This window comes from Pavona decussata, unplaced genomic scaffold, assembly GCF_977016875.1.
Source record: "Pavona decussata unplaced genomic scaffold, jaPavDecu1.1 SCAFFOLD_144, whole genome shotgun sequence".
Taxonomy (NCBI): Eukaryota; Metazoa; Cnidaria; class Anthozoa; order Scleractinia; family Agariciidae; genus Pavona; species Pavona decussata.
Window position 1 is genome coordinate 413,406 of NW_028145557.1, and position 20,367 is coordinate 433,772.

The 20,367-nt window shown below is 37.3% G+C and overlaps 1 protein-coding gene across 2 annotated transcripts in view; it reads left to right on the plus strand.

Moving 5' to 3' along the window:
* The first annotated feature begins 36 nt into the window (after positions 1 to 36).
* LOC146466405 (muscle, skeletal receptor tyrosine protein kinase-like) overlaps positions 37 to 20,367 on the plus strand; it is a 49,575-nt gene continuing 29,244 nt past the window's right edge. The window contains exons 1-8 of one of the 2 annotated variants that reach the window (XM_085127392.1): positions 37 to 341; positions 8,123 to 8,791; positions 10,369 to 10,471; positions 11,234 to 11,382; positions 11,704 to 11,860; positions 12,761 to 12,921; positions 15,490 to 15,783; positions 16,151 to 20,011. In XM_085127392.1, the coding sequence (XP_084983518.1) occupies positions 260 to 341; positions 8,123 to 8,791; positions 10,369 to 10,471; positions 11,234 to 11,382; positions 11,704 to 11,860; positions 12,761 to 12,921; positions 15,490 to 15,783; positions 16,151 to 17,001 (2,466 nt within the window). In that variant the 5' untranslated portion in view covers positions 37 to 259 and the 3' untranslated portion in view covers positions 17,002 to 20,011. Of the gene's footprint in view, positions 342 to 8,122; positions 8,792 to 10,368; positions 10,472 to 11,233; positions 11,383 to 11,703; positions 11,861 to 12,760; positions 12,922 to 15,489; positions 15,784 to 16,150; positions 20,012 to 20,367 lie in introns of those variants that run through there. The other variant, XM_085127393.1, reaches the window with a different exon arrangement.

Consider the following 20,367-nt stretch of genomic DNA (forward strand, 5'->3'; position numbering starts at 1 on the left):
ACAGGAAATACGTCACGAGATTCCCTCCAACCGAGAATTTCCGTTTCACAAGGGAGGGAAACTTCTCGCGGTTGTGACGGTGTCACTTGCGTATGAGAAATTGAAACTGACAGTTGCCCTTTCACAAGAGTATTGTACTGAACATAACGTTCGGGAGCTTTCTAACCAAGCTCAATCGTTCAGCAAAACATTCAAAGTTTAGCAGTTTGAGAACGCCAACTTCTTCACCTTGGACGAACGCAACGAAGTGTAACGCGATATGGGTCGGAGTCGTTCTTGTATGACCGTCTATGTTTGTTGCTTTTCAGTTGTACTCGTTGGTCATTTGGTTTCTGTGACAGGTTAGTGTTTTCTCTTGTTCTCATATTCTTCATGTGATATTCTTGTAGTGGTGTTATGGGCATGATTAAACTTCAAGATCCAGAGGAAAATTTTTAAGCACTCACATCACTAATGTTATGCTTTGAGAGATCGCTACGGGAGAGCTTTATTTCTGTAGCGCGCTGAAAGGAAAGATTTAGCACTGATTTCCTGTACATATGAAGATCGTGTGTGTTTATTCACGAAATTTCTCAGTTCTTTAGCTTCTGTTATTCATTTCTTTGAATCTTGTTTCAAGAAATAATAATTCTAAAGGATAATTTTAATTAATCCATGTTGATTTATACTGAAATAAACTCACTTTGCAGCACAATGGCGCTTTTGTGAAAAAAAATATCACCTTGTCTCTTGTCTCTTCAGGGATCAGTGTCGTAATATGTTTGGTGAAATCTTTTTCAGATGTTAACCGTCGGATTTTGTAACCTCTCTCCGATATAACTGCCGTATGTAATTTTCAAAGTGGTTTCTTTTCCTTCTGAAATAATCGACGAAATGTGCTAAAAATTCAGATCGTAAAAGATATACGTCTCAATAAAATTAAGCTGATTATCGGGGCGAGAAATTGACGCGTGCAATATCATATGGGCTACACTGAACAGACTGTGTGTTAAAAAATCTTATTATCACCGAATAGAACTTCTGGGTTTTTGGAAATCCTAAATGCCGAAATAGCTAATAGAAAAAAATAACTGCGTTTAACGTTATCATTTACAAGTGTTTGCTTGCCTTGACATTTTGTAAATTAAGTGTACGATGGATCTGTTTTGTCTTTCATTTCCATTGCTTGCGTGAGATATTTAAGAGGTGGGCAATATGACCAATATCAGCCGGGAGATAAGCTTCAACTCGGAGTTATTGTTTAAATTTTAAAAAAAGACATTCCAAAGCGTGAAATTAGCTCTCCGGATACCAGTAATTTAGTTTTTAAATATCTGTAAATATGAATTTTATTAAGGTGGCCGAACACAGTTTGCGCGCGGTTTACAGATTCTGTTAGTGATGCTATTAAGCGCATGCTAGGGTTGTGGTAAGCAAATACTATCCATCCCTCGATTTTATACCAAATGGATCACAAAGGTAAGTTTTGCTCTTAAAATAACGTAGTTTCTCGTTTGTGAATCCTTCTTCATTTATCGCCGAACACAATCTCGTACCCAGAGTCTTCAGGCTTTTTGGTCAGCGGGGCAACGCCGGGAAGACTCTGGGGACATCGAATTTTATTACCGCAGAAATCCTGCGGTAAAACAATGGAAACCGTTACGGAACAGCCAATCGAAAAAATTGAATTTTTTCGATGTCCCCAGAGTCTTCCCGGCGTTGCCCCGCTGACCAAAAAGCCTGAAGACTCTGGGTACGAGATTGCGCCGAACAAAGACAGTGAGTCCACAATGAGCTAAGTCTTTTTGTGCGCTTTTCATATTTCTGAGAAACCCTAATTAAAAGCCACGCATGCGCATTTGAGCAGAAAATTGTGACTGGTTATTTTAATGGAAATGAACTGTTTTCTAAGGAACCACTCGTTAGAATTTCGTGAAATTTGACAAAACAGTAGTTTTCTAAAAGCGTAACTTGCCTACAAACCAAAAATAAAATCTAACAGAGGGTATCTTCAAAAAGCATTACAGTGCAAAACCAACATTTACAGGAGATCTGTCTGTTAAAATTGCATGAAACCAGCGTCACTATGTCAGTATTTTGTGAGTTTTTCTGGATACAAAAATATGGAAAAAATCTAACGAGTGCATTTTCTAAAAATTAAGAAAAACTATTATTTGTGGACGGTTAATAGCTTGCTGCGTTGCCATGGCAACGGCACCTTGTTCAACAAGAAGTATCAAAATTTATTCCTTCCTAGTTAATCTTGCACCGTGCTAATTTCGGGTACTCAGAAGTACGTAGTTTTCAAATAATGTCTACTAACGCCTGTGTACTGGAAAAACTGTGTTCGGCCACCTTAATTAAGGTCACATTTGTCACATGTCTTGATAAACAAACTGGTACAGCATGATTCCTTTACACGCTAAGAACTTAATTTTATTACTTCTGGTAAAATCAAGTATCTGAGGTTTTAAGTGTTTTTTTGGTTGAAATATTAATTGGCTTAGTCATGTATCAATTTCACTGCAAATGCCTCATTTGGGAATCAAGCTATAATATAATTTGCTCAAATATTATGTTGCTTCTGTGTAATTCATCTTTTTTTAATCCTTTGCCTCGTGGATATAGAGTTCACCTTTTTTAATTTTGATTTTGATCGAGTCTGTGGTTTGACCATACAAATAAAATATTGAAATATCACCAAAGGCCAATGACCTGCGTTCAATCCCTGGGGCCCTGTTTGTTTTTCAAAAATAATTTTTTTAATTTGGTAAAAGTGAACTCAACATATAAAATATTTTCAAAGATCTGATAGATTGAATGTACTAAAAATACATGTACATGCATATAAATTATGCAGATGACAAACAAGAAAAAATGTTTTAATGACTGCAACATAATACTTGAATTTAAAATTACATATTGTGTGCTATGAATTTTTGTGGCAACCCTCAGAAATTTTCAAAAATTTGCATAATTGTTTGTGATATTTTTATCTTTAATAGGCCTTATCACGGGTTTCAATGCCATTTTGACAAGTAGGCAAACAGGCTTGAAAAAACAGTGTTTGTATGGAAATGTGATGTCAAATAATTTTCATAAAACGTCGCTTCTGAAAAATTCATGAATTGGAAACTTTTGGCACTAGGAAAAGGATTTAAAGAAAAAAATTGGAGGGATGTAGCTGTGCTAGAAAGCGTCCAGCCGTGTTTTGAAATCTCCATACATTTGTCTGTATAGCGACCCAGCCGTGAACTGCTACTAAAAATAGTTCGCGGGAAAAAATACAGGGAAATGTATGGAAAGTTCAAAACACGACTGGACGCTTTCTGGCACAGCTACATCCCTCCAACACTTTTCATTCTCTTCTGTTACTTCCTTTGTCTTAGCTGGAATGATTTATACAATGCCCCAGATAAAACCTTTTAATTGGTGTATTACAGTTGGTGTAGGGGTTCACAGTTGCCGTTTTACAAAAATACAACATTTCCCATGGGAGTGAAAGGGTTAAGCTGTAGCTTAAACTGCCCCAACAAATTTGTTGTACATCATTTAATTTTGTTGCAAAGCCATGTTCAACACATGGCTAACCGTCATTAAACATCACTCTAGCATTTATCCACAAAATTATTTTCAGTCAAACATCATCTAACATTGGGTGCTAAATGTTCTATCATTGTAATCAAGCAACAAACGTAGTGCAACCATATATATTAGAACATTAAGCCCAGACTCAAGGATCTCTTAAACAGACAGTCTAAAGGTTTAGGACCACCTCCATTCCATTACGTTTGGCTGAAACCTCAACTACATGTGTACATGTACATGAACATGTACAAGTAGCTAGATCAGTGATCAGTTTTCATAAAAAAAATGTTTTCAAGAAAGAAGTTTGATATCATTTTACATGCAAAGAGGGCAAAAGTCTTGTTTCTTCAAAGAAAATATTTGTCATTCCATTTCTTTTGTTGTTGTTAACTTAAAAAAAAACAACTTGAGACTTGTGTGACTAATTGAAGAAAGCAGAAAAATGAACAGATGAATGGGAAAGCTGCCAAACAATTTTCTTACTGCTTTTAACGTAATTAATTACTGACAAGGCGTTGTTATTGATATTTTTGTCTGGCTTTTCATTACCCCTTAATTTAATTATCATAAGTGTTGTACGTGATGAAAGTATGCAGGGGAAAAGTATTTGGGATGGTGAATACAAATATTATGTGCTGCGTTAATTTAGAGGTCAAGATTTAAAGCAAACCTTGATTTATTAACCAGAGCATATTTTAAGAAGAATTTCATGGGAAAGTTTACGTTAGGTGTACTGTACATCTACATGTGTATGTTTTGATTTTTTTTTTCTTTTTTGGGTGGGGGAAGGGGGGGGGGGGTTTAAAATTTTTGAAACTAGTTTATTTAAAAATAAAAAAAAATGACAACCACGTTACTTTGAGTTTAAACAGTGTAGCAAGACATGTTTCGATCGTTCAACAATCATCATCAACAACAACAATACTTTATCTACTCATGCTACATCTACGGTACATGTAGGAGCAGTTGGGAGTTCATTATGCCATTGCTACATGTAGGACAAATTGGAATCATAACTGTAAACGAACTGACAACTGATGATGATCATTGAACAATCGTAACATGACTGTCTTGTTAGAAACTGAAAGTGGTTGCCCATTTTTTTAAAAATAATTATTTTCTGAGTTTCATTTTTCTTTTCTTTTGTGCAGTATTCATTATCCATAATCCAAGGCAAAGGGGAAAAATGAAACTGGTTATTATAAACCAAAAAGATTTTGAACCGATCATGTTCTTCCAATGGTTTTGAAAAATAACAAAATAATTAAATGAATTTGTACTTCACATAAATTGAAAAATAAACTACAATAAATTGAAGATCCAATTTCAAAGGTAGTGCAAGTTTGGGAATTTGTTCACAGAACGTACTTACATGACATGTATAGAATGACATGCTATATACAGTACTGTATGAACAAAGTCATGTAGAACCACAGAAAATACATGTACTGTTTGGTGCATACACTGTCGCTTTCATTTAGATAGTCAACCTTCACTATTTCATCCAGCAGGTTTAAAACTAGATATACATTCATTACAAGTGGATTGAAAAGGACTCGAAACACATTCCTTGATGAGAAGGCTATTTTGCATGTTAAAGTCAGACCTCTTTGATATGTTTTTATTTACTTTTATCCCCAGTGGGGGTGCTTGGGTTCAGTTTTCCTGGGCATGTGCCGCTGGCCTCTCAGAGCCCCTACCCCATTACGGTCTATTTTGTGGCCAGTTATAGACCCCATCTTAGTCACTTTTTGGAAAAAATGTAATTTTCGTGATCCCAACTAAGTCACTTTCTATTTATGTATCTACTTTCAAAAAAGGAATGTAACGCGAGGTGATTGTTACATTTAATAAACAACAACCTTCTGAAGTTTTTAACCGAGACCATTTTGAATCCCTACTTAATAGGATTTTCTTACCTCAAAATTCGAAAATGTGTGACCCCATTCTAGTAACCCTATTGAAAATGCAACCCCATTCTAGTCAATCCAGTCATGAAAATGCGGCCCCATCCAGCGCCACATCCCCATTAGCCTCTTATAAGGAAGTACCCCCCCCCCCCCCCCGGGCTTCTATCCAAGAAAGCCAACCATCGTTAAAGCTTGTGATATCATAATAACCGGTTTGTTTCCATTCACAGAGGTGGGTTGAAGCATGAAAATTTAAAATGGGTTTATAGTAAACTTTGAATAACTTGAACTTCTCACTAAATATTCAATTTCCCAAACCAGTTCTGAGCTTCGTCAATGATCTTTGTGTTTTTCCTGGTGGATCAAAGGCTTATTTTTGTGCCAATACACTGTAGTCCATGTTTTTTGATCTGAGAGTTAAGTGATCATGGAAAATGAAACGCAAGTTTACAAATTTCAACCTCCATGTTAAAACAAAAGCACTTCAAACGATTCCAGCTGTGAAGGCATGCTTTTCAGTGAATGGTAAGAGTTTTGAATTAAGTTCTGGGTTTAAATAACACTGTTTTTAATTAATTTATTTATTAAAAGTAGTATTTTTCCTTAGGCTATCTTTCCAGCCATGATGGGAAGGCGGTGGCATGAGGCAGTTATTACCTATTATAATTATGTTTATTTTTCTATACATATTAACAGTCAAAGGGCTGAGAGCATAACTGACCTTAATCTCTTTTCAGATCGCATTTTGTTGTTGAAAATCTTGCCCATAATCATAGATTTTTTGCAAAGGAAGCAAAACGTAATATTTAATAAAATAATTATTTTAAATAAAAGAAATTTATCACTGACATGTTTAAATTTCCAAAACATTTTAGAACTAAATGATTTTACTGGGTTAAACTGGTATGGGAAATGGCCAGCCAAAGGCTTAAGCCATTAATTGTGAGTCTGGGTATAACCACTTACACACACAATTATTTCTATTGAAATTTATGAAATTTCCACGTCACTTAAGATTTTTAACATTTTGAGGAAGACACGCCCACATATAGGATTTCCTACTATATCCTTATTTTCTGGCAAATAGCTGATGTGCTTCCTGCTTGCCATTTTTTTTTTTAATCCTGATACATCACTGACTCCTGACGAAACTACTCGAACCAAATCGAACGTTTCATTTATCAAACTTAATTGAACGATTGCGTTGGATTGAGTTCGACAATCAAACTCTCACAAAAAAAATTGGAGCAATCATTTGATTGAGCTCGATTAGGTTCAATAGCCAAAGTTGGCATACGTTCAATTAAAAATGATGACAGTAGTGGATCATAAAATGATGTTTCAGTAAAGATACATTTATTCTTTTTTTCATTTCACATAATTTTTTGTTGTTCTTGCATGCTAAAAAAGTAGACTTTTTTAAAATTCTTGTCTGTTTCGACTGATGGTTTTCACGGTTCGATTAAGTTTGATTGGGTTCGGAAATTGAACGGAATCGAACTCTCACAAAATATTTTTGTTTGATTGTGTAAGATTGCCGAAGTCAATCAAACCCAATTGTTCGATTAGGTTCAATTAAGTTCGATTACCGAACAGTTTGAGTGGTTTCGTCGGGTTGACTCAATGAATTTATCAGCATCATGGTTGGTCGAGTGCTCAGTTATTTGGGAGTGTTTATAATTTTTTTTCCTTGGGGTGTGGTCACAGCAATCATGATCGCTTCATATCGTGTTTTTGAAACAAGGTTACCATAGTTGTCATGTGATGGCAGCATGCAATGTGAAAACTGTGCTTCCTGTACTTATCATTTTGTCACTGCATACACGTAGTTTCAGAAATAAGCTCTACTCCCCCTGGCCTATGGAAGAGATTTTTTCTAAGCCCCCACACCCCTCTGGAACTTTCATTCCTTCCTTTGGGAGGATGGGAGGGGGGGTTGATATGGACATTTTTCAGAACTACAATAATATTATAATTAAACCTTTGACCCTGTAAATCCCAATATCAACATAAATAGTGTCCCCACTGTTGTCCATATGTTTTTTGTTGTTGTTGTTATTTTGTTTTGGTTTTTGTTCTTTTGGGAAAACTCCCTGTATTCTCATAACCTGTATGTTTCATCAAGTAGAGATACTGAAAGGAAAAAATATACAGTGATCACCACTGGGGCTGAAATTGGTGCAAGCCTTTTCATTCCCCTTGTTAAGCGAGCAATATTACTACATATTAAATAAATGTACAATCATGCAGGAGAAGAGAATAAAGATTGTAGGGGGAGGGTAACTTTCTTTTTTAAGCATGCGGGGGAGGGGTCTATATTGGGGATTTGATTGGGGGGAAACTGGTTGCCTTTGAATAACTGTGTGTACATGTGCACAACTTTGCATACCAGGTTCCTAAATTTTTAGAATATTGTGCAGTTCCAGACAATGTTCACATTCCCTCCCTTTCCCTCACAGAAGGAATCTTCCTAAGACCCCCAAGTGCTGCCAACACCTCTAGAAATTCCAATTGAGGCTTTTTGGCTGTCAAGACCCCACTCTCGTGGAATTCCTTCTGTAGGGGTGGGGTGGGGGTATGAATGTCTTCTGAACAGTTATAATTTGCATTTTGATCTCATACAATATATACGTCCTCTTTTGCAGATGGCAAGTGTGGAAGAATATTGCTAAGCGGAAAATCTGGTGATCTCCAAACACCAAATTATCCAAGCCCTTACCCAACCCATTCAAAATGCTCCTGGCTTATTCAAGTGCCTGCGGGATACAAAATCAAACTGCAATTTCACCATTTTGTGGTAGAACAATCATTTCAATGTGGAAGTGACGTGGTGAGAATTTATGATGGAATGAACAACTCTGGCACGCCACTAGGAGTATACTGTGGAAGGATGGATCCATTTCCTGTAGAATCCACAACATCAAATATGTTCATTACTTTCAAATCAGACAGGTCTTTGAATTATGCAGGATTTAGCGCAACATATTCTGCAGAGGCTGTGCAGCCTGTGAGGCCAATGAGTTTTAGAAGAGCTTTTGAAAATACCTCAACAGCGATTCTTGATGAAAATGTCAAATTACATTGTCAGGTTAGGGATGGAAGTGCAAATATCGTCTTTTCGTGGACTAAAGATGGGCAGGTCTTGAATCAACAGAATGGATCAAAGTATATTATCAGGTCTAATTCCATCACTAAAAGGTCACATCTTCTGTTAAAGAATTTGTCTTTACGTGATCAAGGGGTTTATGGCTGCTTTGCACATGATCTTGACATGGGAAAAAATATTTCAGTGTATGGAGCCCTTCTGGTCAAAGGTAAGTTGCCATAATGAAAAGGCATATGCTATGCCAAAGATTTTTGGGGTGGAACTAAGTGATCTGTGTGGACTTCAGGCGTATTTTGCACATGGCTTTTTGGCATGGACTTGAGGTTGGCAAAGCAAATTTTTTGCTGAAATCATGGCATTAAAATTAACCTTATATGAAAAATGAACTTTGCAGTATTGGTACACTGTAAGCTAAGTCAAAATGGTGTAAATACGAGTAATCCACCATTAAATCATGTGATCTTTACAACAATGACATTTCTGCATGAGCTATTTTTAGGAAAAATATGTTGAGTCAGCAAGACTACAGTTGATGCTCAATTATCATCAGCAATGATGGTGTCTTGGCTAACTCTTAATTGTGGTCCTGACCTCTAATGAACATCTATTTAATGACCTAAGTACACATTTTTTTAGTCTTTATTGCTCCATAAAATTTTATTGACATATTTATTAACAATTCTATTCAATTGTAAAGTGCCATGAGCCTACAGATATGGCACTATAGAAATCCTTAGTATTATTATAAGTATAAGTCAGAAAAAACTTATTACTTAAACAGAACATTTCCATGCCCCCTGCAGAAGGTTTTCATATTTTTGTTTGTTTTTTAACCCCACTCCACTGAAACATTCAGGTCAGATTGATTTCATACTTTTTTTAAGGACGGTGCGTACAAAATAATACTGAAATATTTTTGCGTGGTTTATCATGGCTATGCAGGAAAAGCAGATTTAAGCAAGGGTAATACATGTACATTAAAAATCCGTAAAGAAAATTGAGAGTAACCATGCATTTTTCTGAGATAATAGAGCTTCAATATGGAAGAAAAAAATGCCATACATTGCTTTTTTTTAACTGGTTTTTGAATTTTTGCACTTGCTAAGAGCACTTGCTAAGTTCTGCTTTCTCAGCATAGTTTTCTACCACGCAAAAATATCTCTGTATTAGTAAGCATCACCCAAAGAAAACCCGAGTATCTTGAGATGCACAGAACGCAGGGCTCAAAATAACGGCTGGTCATTGGACAATGTCCGGTCAAGATGACAATTTACAAATCTGGACAAAATTTCGGTTTGGCGGTCATTTTGACCGGTCACGTGCATCGCTTTCAAATAAAATAACTAGAAAGTTTTATGTCGAATAGAACGCAGAGGCCATTGCCTGTAGAAATGCAAATAGCAAACATAAGTGATAGTTTTAGCGATCAAAACTTTTATACATGTACTCTTCAGCGACAAGTTTCTGAGCACACAAGGTGATATTTTTGCCTTATTATTGGCTATTACTTTGAAGGAATTTTTTTTAATATTTTGACCGGTCAGAAACAAGATATGGCCGAGTTAAAATTTGTTTAGCCGGTCAACATGACCGGCAACTGTCCAAAAATTATTTTGAACCCTGGAATGTGTGCTCAGTAAGAAGTAGGCATCATCCTAAAGTTGCCATAAGTTTTTGTTTCTGACCTGAATCCCTTGTAAATTTCCTTCCTCTTTTGTTGAGTTGGTTAGGGTTGTATCAAAGAACTCTCGACATTCATTTATTCATGGCATTTTTGTTTTCTAGTTCCAGCTATGATCCTGGAGGGCCCAGCTTCAGTGACAGTCAACTCAGGAGAGGATGTTGTGTTAAGGTGTAAATCTGTGGGAGACCCTATGCCAACAATAAGGTAATTTAGTATGAAATTTGGGTAGCGGCAGTACACTGTACAGTATATAACTTTATGATACATAAGTACAAATTTAAATCACCAGTCAGTCAAAACTTGAGTGACATGAGCCAATCCTTGAAATTTAAAAATTCTGATTATTGAGTCTCCAGTCGAGGGCTCTGAGTTTCAACTCAAAATTCTTTGAGTTTTGTGTCAAGTGACTTGAGTCTTAAGACAAGAAAACTAAGGACTTAATACCTCAATTAATTTTTGAGTCCTTAGGCTTTTGATTGGAGTAACTCAAGTTTCAAGACAAGTGAACAAGTGTTATCGCTCAGTTTCAACAGTGCTGTAATTTTTACGAGACACATACTGTAAATGAAGAAAATAATGCAATTCTCTTCAGGGAACAGAACGTCTTTTTTGTTAACTACACCTCTGCCCCCTGAAGTTCCAGTTTAAAATAAGTTTTCCTTTTTGTCTTGTAGCATTTTCTTCATGCACAGAAATCATTTGGCTGAGCATAAAAAATTATTATGCATGTATTAATTTTTATTTTACAGTTGAACATCTTTATTGCAGACACCAAGGGGACAGGAATAAGTGTCCGTATTATAGAGGTGTCCGTTTCAGAGAACTAGGCTATATATCAATTTTGGTCGCTCAGGGACCAAATGAACTGTCCATAACAGAGGTGTCCATAAGGAGAGGTTTCACTGAATGTAGTCACATAAGTAACCAATAAAAGATATTTATATCTGACATTGTATTGTCTTGTAGCTGGCAAGTTAATGGCCAAGTCACAAATGCCACCCAAACTAACTTTGATTCAGAGCTGCAGCTGACAGCAGTAGAAGATGCAGTAGTCAATTGTACAGCTGACAACAGCTTTGGAGTTGGCTCAAAAACTGCAGAAATCACTGTTCTTGGTAAGAGATTTGTTTTACCTCTGTTGTCTTTTTTTCATTTCATTACTCAAAAACCATTATTGATTTTTATTGATCTGTCCCAGAGGTTCAATTCAATCATGATGTTTATAAGTAAGTTGTAGTAAAAGAAGAATAATAATCATACTTCTGCTTGTGGATACACAGTCGCCATTTTTTCCCAAGAGTGTTTCTTTTTTTGTTTTTGTTTTGTTTTTTGCCTGGCTGACCAATGTGCAAATGCCTCAAAGCCTTGTGAGCATGTTCTTGTTTTGATCAAATATTTGTTGAACTCCTTGTTCACTCTCTGTAATTTACTTTTAGCTGTTCGAACGTCAATGGACACAGTTGATCCAGACCCGACCCAACCAGAGTGGTCTGCGCCAGTGATTGTCACACCTCCCAAGAATGTGACCGCAGAGATAGGAGACAATGTGACACTAACGTGCGCCGCTAAAGGAAATCCTAAGCCAACGATTAGGTATCAAAAAAATTTTCTTCCCCAGTACATTTTGTGTTGCCTGTACAGCTGTAATTACATCTAATAATCTGTTGATGGAGCAGTTTCCAATTCAGTGTCGTAAAACCAAAACTAAAGTAATTACTCTGACTAATCGCAACAGATGTAAACAACACAACGAGCCAATCAGAATTCAAAGCAAATACGTGTAACTGGCGCCAAGCGCGGGAAAACACGTGCTGCCAAAACACGATTGCCAAAACACGACACCAAAGCAAACGCGAAATTACTTTCGACACTCAATTGAAAACCGCTCTAAAATAAAATTACCGGTAAGTGCTCTGTTTCTAATACATGTACACTGTACAAGAAATTTTGTGGGTTACAGGTTTCCAAATTTTGCATTAAATACATCTACTTGTTTGTTTCTTTTTTCATTCTTGTGTGTTACAACCAGACAAAGCATGATAATTTTTGTAACCTCTCAGCTTGTTTAGTGCGTGTAGTGCAATAACCAGCAACACGAAATTTTTCTGCGAGGTACATGTACCAAAGAAACCAGTTGAAAACCATGCAAATCAAGGTCTACATGTTACTCTGAAAATAGAAAGTGGGGTTTAAATTCTACAAATTGACCAATGAGGGCCCAGTGGACCTCCGTCTGTAATTTTAGGGGAGAGAGGTGGGGGCTTTTTCAAGAAATGGGGTCCCCAAAAAAAATAAATTGGGCACAATTTTGAGCGCCCCATTTGCCGCGCCAACGTAAATTTTATGCGGCATTTTTTTTCGAATTGCGGTAATCTCGGAAATCCGTGCTCTGGAATAAACCCTGAGAGAGCCGTGTTGGGTTAACTGCAGCCTGTTTACAAATACCACAAAGTAGTCATCTCTGATGGAGTTCTGTGTCCCGATGTCATGTAGATGGCTGGTAGATGGCAGTGAACGTCAGGAAAAACTCCCAGATGAAAATGGGGTGTCACGCTTTACCATCACAGTCAACAAGGACATGACCACTGTTCGCTGTGAGGCAGAAAATCCCCAGGCCATTGATAGCAAAACAGCTTACATTACAGTTTCACAAGGTATGTATAAAATATTGGTACCCTAAGTCTTCTATAGACCAATTTCGACATATTAAGTTTTTAGCTTGGCTACGAGGCTTGGGGAATACACTCTTCTTCCTTCCTTCCGTCCTTCCTTCCGTCCTTCCTTCCTTCCTTCCTTCCTTCCTTCCTTCCTTCCTTCCTTCCTTCCTTCCTTCCTTCCTTCCTTCCTTCCTTCCTTCCTTCCTTCCTTTCGTCCTTCCTTCCGTCCTTCCTTCCTTCCGTCCTTCCTTCCTTCCTTCCTTCCTTCCTTCCTTCCTTCCTTCCTTCCTTCCTTCCTTCCTTCCTTCCTTCCTTTCTTTCTTTCTTTCTTTCTTTCTTTCTTTCTTTCTTTCTTTCTTTCTTTCTTTCTTTCTTTCTTTCTTTCTTTCTTTCTTTCTTTCTTTCTTCCTTTCTTTCTTTCTTTCTTCCTCCCTTCCTTCCTTCCTTCTTCCCTTCCTTCCTTCCTTTCTTTCTTTCTTTCTTTCTTTCTTTCTTTCTTTCTTTCTTTCTTTCTTTCTTTCTTTCTTTCTTTCTTTCTTTCTTTCTTTCTTTCTTTCTTTCTTTCTTTTTTTCTTTCTTTCTTTCTTTCTTTCTTTCTTTTTTCTCTCTTTCTTTCTTTCTCTTTCTTTCTTTCTTTTCTTTCTCTCTTTCTTTCTTTCTTTCTTTCTTTCTTTCTTTCTTTCTTTCTTTCTTTCTTTCTTTCTTTCTTTCTTTCTTTCTTTCTTTCTTTCTTTTCTTTCTTTCTTTCTTTCTTTCTTTCTTTCTTTTTTCTTTCTTTCTTTCTTTCTTTCTTTCTTTCTTTTTTTCTTTCTTTCTTTCTTTCTTTCTTTTCTTTCTTTCTTTCTTTCTTTCTTTCTTTCTTTTCTTTCTTTCTTTCTTTCTTTCTTTCTTTCTTTCTTTCTTTCTTTCTTTCTTTCTTTCTTTCTTTCTTTCTTTCTTTCTTTCTTTCTTTCTTTCTTTCTTTCTTTCTTTCTTTCTTTCTTTCTTTCTTTCTTTCTTTCTTTCTTTTCTTTCTTTCTTTCTTTCTTTCTTTCTTTCTTTTCTTTCTTTCTTTCTTTCTTTCTTTTTTTCTTTCTTTCTTTCTTTCTTTCTTTCTTTCTTTCTTTCTTTCTTTCTTTCTTTCTTTCTTTCTTTTTCTTTCTTTCTTTCTTTCTTTCTTTCTTTCTTTCTTTCTTTCTTTCTTTCTTTCTTTCTTTCTTTCTTTCTTTCTTTCTTTCTTTCTTTCTTTCTTTCTTTCTTTCTTTCTTTCTTTCTTTCTTTCTTTCTTTCTTTCTTTCTTTCTTTCTTTCTTTCTTTCTTTCTTTCTTTCTTTCTTTCTTTCTTTCTTTCTTTCTTTCTTTCCTCCCTCCCTTCCTTCCTCCCTTCTTTCCTTCTTCTTTTTTTCTTTCTTTCTTTCTTATAAGAACGGTCAGCTGAGATTAGCTAAAATTTAAGAACATACTAAGAACATTCTCCAGGCTGAGAGTCAGTTAAGAACATTTTTATTCTAACCAGATATTTTTAAAATGAACAGTGTAAATACGGATAAAATAATACATGACAAAATTCAGTTTATATTGTTCAGTTAACCCAAATAATAGGTGTCTTGGTCACGTCCGCATAGATTTATTGAAATACTATAAAATCTGAAAACTTAAGAACGTATTAGGAACTTTTCAGGATCAAATTACCAACAATAGTAAGAAGGTTCAGCCTCGACCTCGAAATTTGACGTTCTTATATAAAAAAGAGCACAAATGTAATTAATTATTCATTTCGTCTCTGATCCTCAATGTATTTCCTGTAGCTTTACTCCCCCCTAACCCTTGCAACCAAGCTAGAATTTTAATATATCGAAATTATCACAGGGATTTTGATCTTTCGCGGTGAAAATGCTGCGTGAACACCTTAATTTAGTTACAAAATAACTCTAGAACATCAAGAAAAAGAAATCAACTGAATTCTTGACAGGAGCAACTCATGACCAGCTCTAGTGTTTTATGGAAACGAAAACGCGAGAACTTGAAAACGGTTAGCCTAAATGTTTTTAAAGTTGCAGTCCATTCTCACCCAGTCCATCTGTGGCCAGAGACATTCATCGAAAGTCTTAGTACACTGGGGTGACAATGAACAAGAAATTTGAGCAATACTTTTAGGTTTCTGTTGATAAAAAAAAACCGTTTTTGAGTTTTTGATATAACGCCAAATTCCCTTCAGTTATGCTTCCCCTTTAGTTGCGTACGTAAATGAGATTGTCTGTCATTTATTTTAAGCGTTAGAGCGGTTTCCAATTGGGTGTCGTAAAACCAAAACCAAAGTAATTGTGCTGGCCAATCGCAACAGATGTAAACAACACAACGAGCCAATCAGAATTCGAAGCAAATACATGTAATCGGCGCCAAGCGCAGGAAAACGAGTGCGACCAAAACACGATTGGTTTTGGTTTGGATTCCCATTGGTCGAGAAAGTGGCGCGAATTTGGTTAACCAATCACAGCGTGTAGTAATACAAACCAAAGCAAATGCGAAATTACTTTCGACACTCAATTGAAAACCGCTCTAATTCTTCCATTTTTTCTTTTTCCAGTTGAAGCAATCGTGAACTCTCGTCCACGCAGTGGATTTTTTGGTGATACAAAATTCATCTTTATCATGGCGTTTGCCGCGCTTGCTGTTTTACTGATTGTGGGAGCAGTCCTGATCTTGTTCCGTCGCCGCAATTTGAAACTGCAAAACACAGCATCACCTGTCGATGCAGAGAAGCTTCAGAGCAACCCAATCTATGAACAGCGTACAAATTACTACGTCAATCCTAAACTGGTGAGCTGGGAAGTACCACGAAACAGAATGGAGTTTATCAAGGAGCTGGGACATGGAAATGGTGAGTGAAAGGGTTTTCTGTCTGGTATAGGCGAATCTTGGTTTTCTTACCCAAGGCCATAAACATTCCGGAAGCAATTCTTCATAGTTTTCCTAGTTGTACTGTAAATGAAATTACTATTTACATAACTACAACAGGCGAAGAAAAAGAAACGCGTAAAGTCCTGATCTTGTACGAAGAGTCCCTAGGCTCTTTAGTCAACGGTTGGTCGCCAGGAGAGACCAAACGCTTGTTGGCGACCAACCGATGGCCAAAGAGCCTGTGGACTCTGGGTACGAGATTGGTAAAGTTCCTAAATATTCTTGCCGCTGAAACTGATGAAACTAATGTTTTATTTAACATACAAGGCGTCACTTTTTCCCTTCAGGAACATTTTCAAGTCTCTTCCTTGGCAAATTTACACATGACAACTCAGAAGAAGTCAACGAAGAAAAAGTTTCATTGGTCATGGTGAAATTACTCAAGGAAAACCAAACTCATGAAGCAGAACAAGAAAACTTTGAGAAAGATGCAGTAGCGCTGACTACATTCCACCACCCTTACGTGCAAAGTCTGTTTGGGGTCTGCGTTGATGGCTATCCGTTGTGTCTCGTGTTTGAGTACAGTGAGCACGATGAAAGCCTTCACGAGTACTTGATAGAAGCAGGGCGTGGCCAGTGTTCCATTCACCGTCAAGCTGGAGTACAGAATATCAAACCGAAGCTGTCAAATGTCGATCAGATCTCCATCGCCAAGCAAATCGCAAACGGCATGGAATATTTAGCCGGCAAGGGATACATTCACAGAGAGTTATGCGCCAATAACTGCATCATTGGTAAAGGAATGGTGGTCAAGATATCGAATTTGGGTTTCTCCTGGAAAGGTCCGAATAGCGACTACTACTCTTTGGATCTCAGCGAGCGCGCAAGTTATCCCGCACGCTGGCTTCCCCCGGAAAGTCTCCAGTTTGGGACATTTGCTGAGGATAGCGACATCTGGTCTTTTGGTGTGTTGCTGTGGGAGATATACTCCAGTGGTTTAACGCCGTATTATGGGATGAATGATGAAGAAGTGATTTCATTGGTTGTAGATGGCGATATTCTCCCGTGCCCCAAGGAATGCCCGAAAGAAATGTACGAGGTCATGCAAGGCTGCTGGAATCCTTTCCCATCAGAGAGGCCTAGGTTCAGCAGTATTCATCAGAGGATTTCGTCTCTGCTTAATGGGGTACCAGTTTGACATTGTCACTCCAGTGAAAAGCAGAGTTCAAAGCTTGAGGGGAAATGGCATTACAATAAAGTAATAGCACTTCAAAGTGCCATTTGACAGCTTTTATTTGAATTGACCGCCGCAAGAATTCGTCTTCAGACTCGTAAGGATAAAATGCATCTTTGATAAATAGCACCACAAAAAAGGTGCTGCTCACTTAAGGATATTATCCAGAGAATCATAAGGTAGAACCACCTTGTACAGCATAGTAAACAGTACCACGGGCAAGTATTGCTCAGTAGCTTTCACTTGAATGGTCACACTTTAGGATTTCATCCACAGACTCAAAAGATAGAACCACCTTGTACAGCATAATAAACAGCACCACAGGAAAGTACTGCTCTGTAGCTTCTTTTATTTGAATGGCCACACATAAGGATTTCATCCATAGACTCAAAAGCTACAACCACCTGGTACAGCATAATAAACAGCACCACAGGAAAGTACTGCTCCGTAGCTTTCATTTGAATGGCCACACATAAGGATTTCATCCACAGACTCAAAAGTTAGAACCACCTTGTGCAGCATAGTAAACAGCACCATGGTAGCTTTCATATGAATGGTTACACTTTAGGATTTCATCCATAGACTCAAAAAATAGAACTACCTTGTACAGCATAATAAACAGCACCACAGGGAAGTACTGCTCAGTAGTTAAAATTCTTAATGGGTGCAAATTAGGGTTTCATCCAAGGACTCAAAAGACTAGAAGAAAGCAATAAAATCGTCACCTTGTGCATCATAACCAGCGTCATAAAAAAGTACCACTCGGTATCTTTTATCTAATAGACACCATAATAATTATTTATGGGAAGTCATCCACAGACTCGAAGCTTAACGCAGTGTTGTTTATGGTAACCACAAGCACAACATGTCAGTCTAAACAGAAGTTCCTTTAATTTTGGGTTGCGAAATGTCCGAAATCAAATGTAGCATTTGTTGAGTTGAATTGCTATAAATTTTATTTATTGAATTATTAAAAGAAAACTCAAGACTAAAGATTGTAACTATACAAACGTGTAAAAATATTTTTTAGCTTTACCTGGCTGGTAAGTAAAAGTAATGAAAAATAGAAAGAAAGGAGATAGTTATCTCGTTGTCAGTGTTAGATGCGCTCTAAAAGCGTTTCAGTCCTGAGAAATTATTTCCTTGTGTGCTTAGTGCAGTTTTAAATTGAGCTTGGAAAGTACTTCGCGTTGGCTTTGGTTTTGCTTTAGAGCAGTTTTCTGTTGAACCAAAGTAATTACTCTGGCCAATCACAACAGATGCAAACAGCGCAATAAACCAATCAGAGTTCGAAGCAAATACATGTTACCGGTGGCAAGCGCGGGAAAACGCATGCGACCAAGTCGTGATTTGTTTCGGTTTTGCTTTTCATTGGTGGAGAAAAGTCGCGCGGGTTTTTCTAACCAGTCACAAAGTGTGGTAAAGCAAAACCAAACCAAACGCGAAAATACTTTCGGGACTCAATAGAAAGCCGCTCAGTGATTGGTTCGTAAAACTCAACCGATGAGGAGAAAAAAATCCGTGGCTTGCTCGCACGTGTTCGCTGTGTCGGTTGTGATTGGTCAGAAAAAATTACTTTGGTTTTGGTTAAACGACAAAACTACACTAAAATTTGTTGTGTTGGAGTGTTCAAGAAATAAAACGTATAAATAGCGTACATGGCATACATGTAATACATTTGGTTGCCAGCAATTGTTTCAATCTTTTACAAATTCAAGTTTTGAAGTTGTACAATGCATAAAAAGTCTGCAGCAAAATGCAAGAAGTATAATTCAATTTTTGAAATAAAAATTGGGTAATGGTAATCATTCATTCTGACATAATTATTTACGAATAAAACATTACAATTAAGCCTTGTTAATGCTTAACAAGGCATAAATTACATATATATTGTATATAACCTTCATTAAGATTATAGAAGAACAGACGTTTTAAGACAAGATTGAGGAATTTTCTCTCATGTTTAATTCGTAAGGCGTTATGTCTTGAAATGCGAGCAACTAAGCATTAACTTTGTTGATGAAAAGTGGTGTTGCTTTGATAGCGACAAAGCAGGGCAACTTTTCATTTCGTTGTTTTGTTCAAAACTTTTAGTCGAGAAAGGTTTTTATTTAGAGAGCGGTTTTCAATTGAGTGTCGAAAGTAATTTCGCGTGTGCTTTGGTTTTGCGTTGTTACGTGCTGTGATTGGTGAACAAAACTCGCGCCACTTTCTCAACCAATGGGAATCCAAACCAAAACCAATCGTGTTTTGGCCGCACGCGTTTTCCCGCGCTTAGCGCCAGTGACGAATTCTGATTGGCTCGTTGTGTTGTTTACATCTGTTGCGATTGGCCAGAGTAATAACTTTTGTTTTGCTTTGACGAAACTCAATATTGAAAACCGCTCAAAAAATAAAGTAAATTATTGTATGTTGTTTTGTAACAGATAAATACAATTATTTTAAACCATACAAACTGTGTGGTAATACGTACCGCACATTGCGAGCAATTGTTTATCTTGACAAAGGAAAACTCTGATATGCCCGACGAGAGAAGCAGAACAAATTACGGGAAAATCGGATGCCCCGATTAGTAGAGGTCCCGTTGTCGCGGGTCCTATTCCCGTTTAGCTTGCGAATATGGCGGGATGTTGGACGAACGAGCAGCCAAACCGCGAGGGGAATGGGGAAAAGGTGGCGTTTCATAGCGTTTTAGCGACTTTTGCCGTTCAAGACGGCTCCGCCGCCAAAACTTTACATTCTCGCGGACAACCGCCTAGCAGGCTAATTCCCGCTTCATCCAATTTAATTTTCCCCATCATTTGGTCTTGTTTCTCTTCTGGGCAATTATTTCACTTTTTTGGCGCAATGAAAACCGTTATCACTAGGTACTAAAGCAATATTTTAGGAGTAACTAACATCAAGAATTTTCTTGTTTGTGTATTTATTTTTGTATAGCGTAACAGAGAAATTAAACATTTTTTTATGCACTTTTCTTCGTCGTTAACCTTTTGGTAATGCTCACAGTACAGAGAGGTGTAGCCTTTGCATGCCGCAGCGGAAGTTCTTTGGGCTCGTCTCGTCACGCACTCCTCAGCACGAACGAGTGCGTGATGCGTGACGTGACGAGCCAAAAAACGTTTGCCAAGGAGGCTAAGAGAGGTGTGATGATTTGGTTACGAGGTAGCCTCAGTGGCTGGCGGGATTATTCTATCCGCCATTAGTACAAAGGCTATCTGCCCGGTAAGTGGCATTCTCGAATGTACGAGACACGATTGACGGAACAAGCCCTAGCACCCCTTCTCCCTTAATCAAATTTAAAATAAAAAAAGCACGCGTTTCTAGGTGGAA